Source organism: Eleutherodactylus coqui, chromosome 6 (assembly GCF_035609145.1).
Source record: "Eleutherodactylus coqui strain aEleCoq1 chromosome 6, aEleCoq1.hap1, whole genome shotgun sequence".
NCBI lineage: Eukaryota > Metazoa > Chordata > Amphibia > Anura > Eleutherodactylidae > Eleutherodactylus > Eleutherodactylus coqui.
The window spans coordinates 141,981,651-141,994,916 of NC_089842.1; the positions used below are offsets into that span (position 1 = coordinate 141,981,651).

Genomic DNA, 13,266 nt, shown 5'->3' on the forward strand with positions numbered 1-13,266 from the left:
GGGCGGCACAGACAGGTGGCGTGCACATGGCAGTTATCAGAAATTGAGATTCTGGAGTTGCGCAAGACTTTATAGCAGCTACTGTCTTAATGATGGGCCACATGCATATAAATTTAGTGCCGGTGGAGATGTTACACACAGCAGCATCCAATCACATTTCAGCCTTTATGCTTCCAGTTTTTGTTTTTACTAGTTTTAATAAATGAGGCCCAAAACAGATCAACACTACATAATGATGTGATGAAGAGGGAATGCCATTCTAGTAACCGGTCAATTACAATATAGTATAGTGATATGCGCAGGATCAGTCAGTGACTATTATGTGATTGTACTCACCTCCAACAAGGCGATGCCTATGCAAACTCCAATAATACAGATGAAGTTATTTATTATAAACGCCTGAACGCTGTTCATGCAGCCCTAAAATACGAAGAGAGGAAATCATATTAAAAAAGTCACAACACAAAAATAAGGCCAGATTCACACAAGCGTATTTGCACACGAAAAATCTGTGTGCTTAATAACATAGATTCTATTTATTTCAATGGGTTTGTTCACATGTGCGTATTTGGTGCAAGAAAAGAGAACATTTTGAACTCATGGAACTATTGGCCATTTTCGACATGAACACGAAAAAAGTACAGTAAAATACACCGATGCACAAAAAAATGCGCAATGCCCATTCCGCAAAAATGTGCCACAAACATTCTTACTCTCGTGTGAATCCGATCTTAAAAAGTCACTAAAGTCAATTATTTAGTAGTAAAAGTACTGTATATTCCTACGTATAAGGCGACTGGGCATATAAGACGACTCCCCCCAACTGTCACCTTATATGCCAGGAATACGGTGTAAGGGGAAAAAAAACAGTACTCCCCTCGCGCGGCGTTCTGCGGCGCTGCTGCAGGCTGTCGCTCCCTCCTCGTCAGGAACAGAGCATTGCTTTCTAGATGCGGGGCTTGAAATCCCCACCTCCAGAAAGCTAATGCTGTGATTGGCTAACTCAGGCAGCGTCAGCCAATGAAAGCTGGCGCTGCGTTAGCCAATCACAGCCATTCAATGACCTCATTGAATCGCTGTGATTGACTAACTCAGGCGGCGTCAGCCAATTACAGCCATTCAATGATGTCATTGAATGGCTGTGATTGGCTGACGCCGCCTGAGTTAGCCAATCACAGCATTAGCTTTCTGGAGGCGGGGATTTCAAGCCCTGCATCCAGAAAGCAATGCTCTGTCGGCGACGAGGAGGGAGCGACAGCCTGCAGCAGCGCCGCAGAACGCCGTGGCAGGCGATTACTGCTTATTTGAAATTTTTTGACACTGTATACCCGGCGTATAAGATGACCCCCGACTGCCGAGCAGATTTTTCGGGGTTAAAAGGTCGTCTTATATGCCGGAATATACAGTATATGTATAAAGACCCCTTTGGATATGTTCACAGATCCAGGTTGGATTTATCCCATATGCATCTGACAGTTCAATCCACAGCAGAAATACAAGGCTGAACCCTGAGTTCTGCCGTGGATTTACATTCAAATCCGCATCCAGATCCCTTGTCAATGGAGCAAATCTGCATGTGGTAGCCCAACACAGTGTCTGCTTGGGCATGCAAAAAGAATTAACATGTCAGCTTTTTTTACCCACTATGCGGATTTCAAAATCCGCACCATGTGAATTATGATGCAGATTTGCATTGCATTTAATAAAATGTTAACATGGTGCAGATTTTGCCTCAGATGTGGGCACACAATTGATGCCCAAATCAGTGTTGAAATTACACCATGTGCACAAGGCCCTTTTAAGTCTTTCGGTAGTTTCCACTTACTATCTTATATACAGGCCAGTTGTTCCTTGAGGTGGCTGTGCAGAATCCACGGCTGTGTTCAGGTAGAGATATGTCAGTAGCATTCACAGTGCCATTGATGGTTGGGTTAGGAAAGAAGGAAGATATATTTCTGCAGGAGCAAGGATATAAATTGAGTGATGAGTTTTCATAGATCTTCTGATTTTTCATCCAGTCTTCAGGAGCGAACCAACCACAGCAGCTCATCTGTAACACAAGAGGGTGGACAATCAATTGGGCATGCTCTGTGACCTGTGTAGGGGTCATTGTGCAAGGAGAGGAGGAGGTGGGCTGTGACCGTCACCTGTTATTAATGGTAGAACATGTGTTATCTGTATGTAGGTGTTTCAGATACCTTCTGAAAAGTGATTTCTGCAGAACAGGAAGCAACAGCCTAATATTAGACTCAGCAGTTAGTGTGAAAACTGCACGATTTCAGATTTTTTTTATTTTTTTTTAAATATAGCTTATGACATTAAGAATTTAAAAAATACTAAAAGATCTTAAAAAGTATGTTTAACATAACAATTTGATTTTCCTAATAGGCAATATTCTGATGGCACATTCACTTTAAGGCTTCCTTCTAAAGCCCCAATTATTGACTATATATTGCTGGATCAAAAGCAAAACATGGAGGGCACAAAGGTACAATGGGAAATAAATAAAAATGCTGGGAGTAGTGCTTGAAATGTTTGGTTTCTTTCAGAGGCTGGAAGACAGAACAGCAAGTGGTGGTAAAAAAGCACAAAACAACTACTATGTATAAAGGGGTGTAGCTATATGGGGTGCAGAAGTAGTAGTTGTACCCAGGACCTGATACCTGAGGGAGTTCAAAAGCCATGGGACCTTTTTACAGATCTTACATTGGGGTCCAAGAACTTGGTTATGCCTCTGAATGGAGATAGAGCTGTGATAGTCAATACCATGATGAAAAGTTCTTGAATGGGTGAACTAGCGGTTATTACAGCATAACAGATGTGACGGTACAGAAGATCTTATAAACTCTTGATTGAAATGGAAAATAGCTTAGGTAAACCAGTAATATTAGAAAAGACTAAAGTTTATCTCAAAATACCTGTTCCTGTGCAAAATCCAAACCTTCTTGAAGGTCTGTTTCGTTTGTGACAATCTCATAGTTCTTAATAATATTTTCCACATATTTTCCCACAGCAAAATTTACCTGGAGAAAGAATTAAAAAGTAACTGTGACCATCAAACTAAAGAGTAATTAAATATATGCACTGTATATAATATTTACTAGTATGTAGTTTATATGTTCAACGTTGGTGCTGAACTATTTAAAGCATACTCAACTGTCTTCAGCTACCCGGGACACATGTGCCCAGTTCTCGCTGCCCTTCTCCACCCTGCAGCGTATATCGCTACTGAAATTCAAGTGACCACCAATCAGAGGCCGCAGCATCACCCTCTGAACTCCTGGCATCAGCGATCACATCCTAGGCGCCATGATTACAGGAGTTTGGGAAGGTGACGCTGCGGCCTCTGATTGGATGCAGCGTCCCTTGACTTCTGGCGCCCATCCTTGCCAGAAGACGGGGCAGCAGGAGCCTAAAGACAAGTAAGTGTGCTGTCTTTTTTCATTTTATCAAATGACCAGCGATTCATTTTTTTTTCTCTTAATGACACAACTCCTTTAAAGTAGCACATAGTATAAGCCAATTGAGATTACAAAGGACAATTCACATAACTAGATTGACCCAATGTTCGCTACAATTGTAAATGTTTTAAGAACTGTCGAGCTGAGGATTCGGCTTGAACTGTTCGCCGTCCATGTTGGTTTTCCACGTTTTGGGGGCATGGCAACAGTCACACTGGTAAGCACTTGATATGAATGTCGCTCAACAACACTTGACTCTCCCTAGCGGCGCTGTTGGCTGAAGCACAACACCACCGCTAGGCTTAACATAGGAACTTTGACCTTGCTGACAGTCACTCAATGTACCAAACTAAAATTTTATGATTTTACGGGGGGTGGTGAGGATGTACCAAATCTAATGACGTCATGAGGTCACGCAAAGGGGTCAAGGTGTGGTGCAAGAAAAAGCCTGTAGGCTTTGTTATATTAGGAGCTATAACACAAATATGCCAGTTAGGAATTAGATTTTTGGAGATTTCAATAATAATGTTATATTACATAGTTGCTTCTAATTAAATTTAGCGATAACCCCCCAATATCTCATAGTGATCTACTGCAATCCCGCATGTGCCTAAAATTAGGTGCATCCAATACAATTAGGCCACATTTAGGCAGCCATGTGTAAGTTGCACTCAATATTCTAGAGCACAATTGGCATTGAACAGCACATAGATACATGTCTGTGTTCTCTCTGATCTCTGCGGACAGTAGACATTGCATGTCCTACTTTTGTCCATGATTCGGACCAGAATAGGACGTAATGCTTTTCTTTTTTTTTTCACACAGACCAAAAACAGCCAGTTCCCTTAAAGGAAAGTATGACTAATACTTTCAGTTCTGCCAATCAAGAGGGCAAGTAACACTGTATAGATTCACTGGCCTCTGGTTGTTCTGAGGGTCTATATGAAAACTCGTACTCAGACGGCTGTGTGAATGGGCCCTATCAGGGTTTCAAGTCAGCTTCAGTGCTCGGTCAGACGAGTCCTATGTGCGCAAAAAAACACTGCTCGCATGAGCGGAAAACGTGTGAAGGGGCAAAGTTTCATATACGCAGCGCATGAAGCTTTGCCTGTTCACTGGAGCAGCTGCTCCAGGAAGGTCCCCTCATCACTGAACACTGTAACAGCGCTGTCACAGTGTTCAGTGATGATGGGACTCTGCACGGGCACGAAAGAATCCCCTGTCATAGCTGTGGCAGAGGACCGTGATGCTATTCCTTTGCTTTCAATGGGGACAGCGCTGTTGCTGCCCCATTGAAAGCAACAGGATGAAGGCAGCCCCCACAGTGATGATTTTCATGCCAGAAGCACCCTTTAAATGCCCTGCTGTAAGCAGCGGGGAATCTATTAACTCCTGCTCCCATAGGAGTCAATGGAAACTCCTGCAAAACGCACACCTATGTCCTATATTTTTTAGGTGTGCGTTGTTTTGCACTTCAGATTCCGCGCATAGGAACGCTTCTATAGGAACCCATTGGTTCTTTTAGAAGTGTGCAAAACACACGCTTGTATTACCGAGCCCTTAAAAAGTACACTGAATGCAGAGTATACATGACTACTTACAGAGGACCGCTGTGTGTACACCAGCACACCCACAGTAATCTGAGCAGCAAACAGCAGAAGAAGGAATGCAAAATACTGGAAAAAAAAGAAATTAAATAAATGAATCATTAACACTGGTGCAAGTCTTCAATTAGGAATGCAACAATATGGTAACATAAGTTCTAAAATTTTCATTTTTTTTTTGGAACCGTATTATCTAAATATTTCAGGAAATCAAAAGTATAGAGCAAACCGATGGCCTCGACCATGGAGGGATCCTACAATGGTTCCACATTCTGACACATCATTGTACCTGAGCCTGCCCCCTGTGTATAGCAATCCATAACTAGTTAGCAGAACAGATTGGCTTCAGTTATACTGGTTTATACTGGACCTGGATTAACACATTGTGTTTAAACTTTTTACTATTCTTTTAGGAATTTTCATGCTCCGCACTTGAGCTTTAACAAGTGTTGCATGTATTTGGCAGGCTTCTGGAAATGGACCCTATGATCCTAAGTGAATGCCTAAATAACCAGTATTGCACTGCTGGGACAAAACACCACCAGATACATACTAGAACTAAACCACAAACCACTAAGATACATAAAAGTAGCAGTGGTACAATAGCGAGGGCTTGGCTAAATGATAAATGGGGGGGAGGGTTGATGATCGATTTTCAATGGTGCCTCTGGAGGTAAAGGAGCCCAGACACCATTCATGTGCAGGGACTACTCCTATATTCTAAGTAGGAGAGGAATACATCGCTACATGTAACCCTCCGTGTACAAAGTATGGCCAGCTACATTGTTTAAAGCTCATTAAATGCTTGTATATATGTAAGGTTTTACAACTACCAGGTGCAGAGACTGTAGGAAAACAGCCATTTCCCTTAAAGGAAAGTATGACTAATACTTTCAGTTCTGCCAATCAAGAGGGCGAGTAATATTGTATAGATCCACTGGCCGCTGCTGTTCTTACAGTATTCCCAGTTATACATTTCTTCATGGATACTGAGACATAGCGTTTTCCCCTCATTTTAATTACAATAAAATCTAACTAATCAGCTGGATGGAATAATGTACTAACTAAGAAGCCATCAAAGAGCTCCAGGGTCATATAATAGTCAGCAGTGGACCTCCAGTATTTGGAACATTTTACAGTGATGAATTCATTACAGCGTATAATATACAGCACAGCTGCTGCAGAACTGCAGCAAGGGACAGAAGTACTTAAAGGGAACCTGTCACCTCCCAGCAGCAGCATAGACTAAGTTATGGCGTTTTAGGGTTGGTGACAGGGAGTTTGGCGATATCTTTTTTATATTCACCCGCTGAAGTGTCACTCTATGGGAGTGCCACATATTGGATGGCAGCATTCCTGCAAATCAATGTTCGATTTGCAGGAATGCTGCCATCCAATAGGTGGCGCTGCAGAGGTATTGTTCCATCTTCCTTATTTGCATATTACCCAGAGGAGCATGCATGGCCTTGTAAGTCTCCTCACTCACCTTCTAGTTGCTCTCCTCAAGGAGAGACAATACCCTTCCCAACTCTATGGGAGAGAATGTGCATGGCACCCCCCACCCCTGTATACAAAGTGCAACAAATTACACACCACAGTTAATTACTGATTGACACTAAGCGCTCCCTTTCCTTGCTGAAGTCTGCAACAGCTGTTGGTTATAATATGCATTTGTTAAAGCAGAGTCAGACAACTCTAATGATGGCTTATCTCTCGGGGTAACAAAAGGATTGAGCATTGAAATTCGACGTCCCTGATAATTCTTTCTTTCTCCCGATGTTGTCTGTAGAACGCCGAGTTGCCCCATACACATTAGATAGTTTGCCAGCTCTGTCGTTATCAGCAGATTCTGATGACTAAACTTTATAATCTTGATAAAGAATATCCGACTCTCTTATGTATACAGCCCCTATTCAGACTTATGGGTCACTGTAGTTACAGGGTACAAACAAACAATTTGTAAACTGATCCAACAATCATACTGCCTCCCTTCTGTCCCCACTACTTTCAAACATACTGAATGAAGGTTAGCAAGAAGAAGGCATGGTAGGACTACAAGATCCAATAACCACCACACAAAATGTGTTGGCAGTCTTCAACCATAGAAATACATGCTGTAAGTCAAAAAAGTTCAAAACTAGCTTCAAAGTAGCATTTTTTTCATTTTTTTTTTACTGAAGATGCATTGATGTTATAAAGCTGATTGTAAAGGTGGAGATAGCCTTTAAATTGTTGCTTTAAATTGTCAACTTGCTTTTTCCTTTAGGCAATATGTTTTACATGCACAATATTTTAGGAATTATCTCCAATATGAATGCCCCTCTACTAGTATTGTATATGCATTCGGACAACTGATGTAGAAAGATCATGTAGTCCCCAACATTGACATTAGGAAATGCTTTAAAGGGGTTGTTTGAGTTAAGAAAACCCCTGTCACCAAGCCCCCCATGCCCAAAAATAGCAAATCAGTAGTTACCTCTCCTCTTTCCCCCTCTTGTCTTCCTCCCCCAGCTCCGATCTTCCTGTGACACCACTTTGCAGGCTAAGCGCGTTTCCAAACAAGCTGCAGCAGCCAATGATAGCACTCAGCAATCAAGGCTGAGCGCTGTCATTGGCTGCTACAACAGGTTTACGGAATATCACAGCAGAGACTAGAGTTGGTGGTGGAGGAGGAGCAGGGAGAAGAGAGGTAACTGCTGATTTCTTATTTTAAGACACGGAGGACCCGATAACAAGGATTTCTTTAACTTGGCCAACCCCTTAAAGGTTAACAAAGCCTGTGCACCCTACTATACAGACAAAAGACTCAATGCCAACATATGTTCATTCAGAAAATTGAAGTTCCTGCTCAAGGTATGGCAGTCTCTTAAAAGAAGGAGCTCAATAGATAACCGTGAACAACGAAGAACAATTTACTCATTAATTTAAAATGAGTTTAAGAACGTAGGACAATAATCTGATTAATTATAAAATAGATGGTGTAGGGTGTCACCGCTCTATTCTGCTCCTCAACATAAGATGTCTATGAAGGGAACCTGTCACATCGAACGTTCTGTCTAATCCTTAGGCACCATGTTGTAGAGCAGGAGACTAAGCAGATTGATGTAAATTTTGTGGGATAGGATGTAGTATAATTTATAATTCATTCATCAATATTCTTGCTCATACTGGGCTTAAGTGTCCAGTGGGTGGTCCTATTAATGATTGACAGCCTTCTATATATAAGTGTACCTACACTGAAAGCTGTCAATCAGTGAGTAAGACCACCCTTAAAAGTAAGCCAACTGTTTTTGGCCTTCCATATTTGGTCTTTTTCCTGAAAGATAACATGCATTAATTTATAATTGGCTTTCAACTAGAAGAAGTAGGGAGGGACTGTTACAAGTAAAGAGAAATTGGGTAACTTGTATTAAATGAACAATGCAAGAAAGAGTGGCACATTCTGTTATTCCTAGTGTGGGAATGAGGAGGCAATGAATGACTTCTATATTTGGTGTTTTTGAATCTGAATCATGCACCACCCTCAGGCCCTACACCAAGGATAACAGTATATATGTTTTTTTTCCTGGAGTGTTCCTTTGAATTTATTACCATGAGTTAGGATTTTTAGCTGAAGAGACAGACCTATATGGATAACCTCTATACAAGGGAAAAATATTTTTCAGTATCAAGGGTTCTGAGCCTACATGTTCTCTGGTGCTCAAGGGCATGGATTTATTGCTCTGTTCAGACACTTAGTCCTTTGCCTTGAATTATAATGAGCTAATACACCTGTGCACAGAACAAGATACCATCTATCAGCTAAATTAAAGGTGCGTTAGACGGAACGATTATCATTAAAAAAAAAATTCTTAGGTCCTTCAAATTTAAAGGCTAATCATTCAGTGTAAACACAGACAAAGAAGTGAGTGGTACAACGAAAATCAGTGTATTGGAATTGCCATGATTTGCTGCATATTCATATACGCTCATGGGAGCCCGGCCTTATATAGAAGAGTATACTCCAGTGACACAGGGGCAATAGTTTATCCCATTAGTGCACTACTGATGCAAAAATATCATCTCAATTTTTTTTATACCTGCTATGCGAAATACAAAGTTAGTAAGTAATATAGCTAGGCTGTCCTTTGCCTGGTGCAAAGATTCAGTTTGCTACCCTAGCCCTTTATCATAAAAGGGTAGTACGGGAGTTTGGCTATTGATGACGTATCTGTAAGGGGCTTCCCGTGAAAGTGAGTTACTATGGTGATCGGTAGAGATGCAATCACATGTTGCCATCACATGTGACAATTGTGTGGCAATTTAAACCGGGCATGGCCAGAAAGGCTTTCAGTAATTGGCTACTTCTGGGCCTATAAAAGGGAATTTGCTGCTGCAACACAGGCAGAAGGAGCTGGGGCTGCAGAATGAGTGAGTGAAGTGCAACCAGTTACAGAGAGGAATATGAGAGAGGGAAAACAGTGGTACAGGGATAGCAAAGGGCACATAATCAAGGTGCATCTACAATGGGTGTGAGAGCCTGCAGAAGTGGACAGCAGAAACACTGAATGTGTAACAATCTGCATGGCATCCAGCGACTACCGGAAGAGAAAGTGATGTTGCTGTTAGAGAGCATTTGTTTTCATGGGACTGAAGTAGAACTGAGGGAGCATTGAAGTGATTACAGGACAGTCATATCGGAACTAGGAGTACTCCTGCATTGGAACCGTAAGTGAGGGCAGCCTTATAAAACACCAGACAGCAGGCGCACTTAAAGCAAACCTATGTAGACTTAGCACACTTGCTGTTAAGAATCCAAGACAGATCCTGTTTCCCCAAAAATAAGATAGTGTCTTATATTAATTTTTGCTCCAATAGATTGTACTTTTTTTTACATGTACAGCTGCCTGGACACTATTTATGTTGTTCTTTTTTATTAACTGTAAATAGGGCTCAATTTTGGATTAGGGCTTCTACTTCAAGCATCCTCAAAAATCCTGCAAAAGCATTCTGCATCCTCAAAAATCCAAAAAAATCCTGCTACGTCTTATTTTTAGGGTATGTCTTATTTTCAAGGAAACAGGGTATATCAGGACTAAGCATCTGGCTGTGTATTAAGATGGTGATTGCTAGCCTGGGACAACAAGTAGTTTGCATTAAAGAACTTTTGCCAAAACTTCATTTGGAATCTGCCCATTGCGGAACACATTTCCCGATCTATGGACTGCGAATGTTACGTTTGTTACCTTTCTAAACTGTGGTGGACTTGTAAGGTGCAAGTTTTTTGCGTGCCTAAAATTCCTTTATTTGAACATTTATAAAAGGGAAAACCATTGGCTCTAAAAGACGCAGTTTTTTGGACGCGCCTATTCTGCGTGAAAACAAGGCCCATGTAAACAAGCCCATAAGCACATTCAATAAGTTATACATCATTCATACTACCATAAAAAATTGTAATATTTTGTGCATCAATGATATCTTCCATAGGTGACAATGGTACAAATTAAAGGGCTTTCCTAAGAGCAATATATATTTTTAGCTCCAAAAACTGTACAAAATGTTAATTTTTTTGTCATGGATTTGGCATGCCGCATATTTAAAGGGGTTGTCTAGGACTCTACTACTGATGACTTATCCTAAGGCTAGGTCACCAGTAGTTGATCAGTGAGGTTCCACAACTCGGGATCCCCACTAATCAGATGTTTGCCAGACTCGCTGTTGTTGTGGGCAGAGTTGGAAGCAGACAGCTCCGTCCTTAATGCAAAGGCTAAGGCTGGTATTGCAGGTGGAGTTTTCATTTAATGATAGCAGGCCCGATATCAGCTGATTGGCCGGGATCCCGAACAGTGTACCCACGCCAATCAATTACTCATGACCTATACGGAGGATAGATCATCAACAGTAAAGTCCGGACAACCCCTTTAGAATGCAGATCTGTTTTAAACTGCAGATCAGTTTACATTGCTGATTTTTTTCTGCAACATGTGGATGAGATTTCCTGAAATCTCATCCACATTGTTTATACTGTAAAATGCTGCAGATTTTCTGTAGGAAGCTCTCCAATGGAAAATCCACACTGTTTATGCTATGTACGGACATACCCTTAAAGTACTATGTGGCTGTGGACATAGCACAAGACGTCTTAAAGATATCAGACAAAAGAGAAATTCTCATGCTCACCAAAACTGAAATTTCCAGAAACAAATTTCAGCCATGACATTGCTTAAAGTGTAGCGATAAGTTATCCCCTCAGATGTGTATTAATGCACTTGGAATCCCCTCACTGTTCAAAATTGACTTAGTTTTACACGGTTCAAACTTGATTTAAGCAAATCCCAAGACACCATGAGTCTCAGTTACAATTCTTAATGATTTCCACATGACTTAACACAAGGTCTTTGGCTCCAGTACTTTTCTCCTGAAGCAACTGCATGGAAATGAAGTTTACATACAGACTAATTTAGAAATTGACCTAAACAGATGGCCTCCATATTTTTGTGCTGCAGTCACATCTACGACATACATGGGACTGTATTGACAGCAGATGTTGGAAGTCTTTTACTATTGCCAAGTGTCCATGATTTCATTATTACGGTTCCGTCTGTTCATAGAATACGTGCTTCCTGAAATAACAGTTTTTTATTTCACTCTATACGACATGACTAGTTAATTCCATACGTGTAGAAGAATCAGATGTAGATTCTGATTTGTATGTAATACCAGCTATTAATTCTGGAGCGTAAAACTTTATGGGATGTGTTTCCATGTGTAGTGTATGAATGAAAAAATACATTATAGTTCTCTTAAGCTAAGCGCAATGTTCAATGGCTTGAAAAAGTGTCTTTTGCATCTGTGGTCTAGAATATGTTATTTTGTACAGCACATATTCCTAAAGTGGCATATGTTTTCCATGTGGAATCCAATGGGCATGTTTGGGATTCTGTGTGATGCACTCAAATAAATGCGAAGTATATTTATTCATTGAATCGAAACATCACTTGAAACTTGGGATTTCTCAGTGATGGATTGGTAAATGTAGTTTGCATTTATTTGAGTTCTGGATTCTCATATTGTTACGGAGTGGAATTCTATCCATGCACCATAAGGTAGTGCCAATTTTCTATGGATAATGCCTTTTGCCATGCCAGTAAAACATAGAAATGGTGGTCTGGGAGCTGTGCCCTAAATAGTGTTGGACCCTTGACTCTGAATAGTGGATTTCTATGGCTTAATAAACTCAAACTTTGGCAAATTTTGAATTCAATTGAAAGTTAGTGTTCAACATGCTGAGCTCCAAATTTTGCATTGTTCTTATACCTAAAAGGCGTGTATAATTACTTGGTTTACTTCTTATATCACTAAATGACTATGTACTAAATGGTAACAAGAACGGTAGGTCTTCCATGCAGGGGCTTTCAGCTCTGGCTCATAGATAGACGGTCCCAAGTAGGGATCCCCTCTCAATTAAGCCTACATGCCCTCTGTAGGAAGGGATTGTCCTAAGGGAGTTGTATGAGATGACAAACATTGTCGGTTTCTTCTATAACAACACCACTCCTGTCCATAGACTGCATTGGGTATCGCAGCTCAGCCCTATTCACTCCTACACTTCTATTCAAAGCCTACAGACAAAAAATGGAGCTTCTCTACGATCAGGTACACTTTAATTGTGGATGAATTCTTCAGTCTAGTTCTCCTTCACCCCTGTGCTCTCACATCATGTGCTCAAGTTCTACTGACAGTAGTATGGGTTCATCAATAAACATAACTAAACAATAATTAAAAGCTCAGGTATTATGTGAACTGATTGAAGAACTAAAGTTTGCTTACAAATCCAAGGAGACATTTGATCTCTTTTAATGAGCCAAGGCAGCCCAGAAACCCCAGCAACATTGTAAGGATCCCAACTCCTGACAACACGTAGGAGAAGATCTTCAAGGTGGGCGTAGAGGACCCTGAGGGAAGATAAGGGGAGAGAGGGGGAAGGAACAGGTTACATAAATATCAACTGCTGAATCATTCTGCTTTCTTTCTGAAGATTTCAGCCCTAGCCTGGGGGCTCAAACAACAAAGATTCCTGCAAGTTGGAGCAGGGCCTATAATTCCCTTTATTCATCTTTATGTCTCTATTTTCTCATGTCTGAACTATAATTGAGCTGTTTTATTCCTACCTGAGACGCTTTCTTTATAGGATCTAATGTCTGAATGGCGTGTTCAAAACT

General features: G+C 40.9%; 1 protein-coding gene across 1 annotated transcript in view; it reads right to left on the reverse strand.

Annotated features, from left to right (window-relative positions):
• CD37 (CD37 molecule) overlaps positions 1-13,266 on the reverse strand; it is a 72,520-nt gene that overhangs the window by 9,806 nt on the left and 49,448 nt on the right. The window contains exons 4-8 of the mRNA XM_066607767.1: positions 12,875-12,999; positions 5,063-5,137; positions 2,919-3,023; positions 1,826-2,050; positions 337-420 (exon numbers count right to left, since the gene is read on the reverse strand). Of these exons, the coding sequence (XP_066463864.1) occupies positions 337-420; positions 1,826-2,050; positions 2,919-3,023; positions 5,063-5,137; positions 12,875-12,999 (614 nt within the window). The remainder of the gene's footprint in view (positions 1-336; positions 421-1,825; positions 2,051-2,918; positions 3,024-5,062; positions 5,138-12,874; positions 13,000-13,266) is intronic.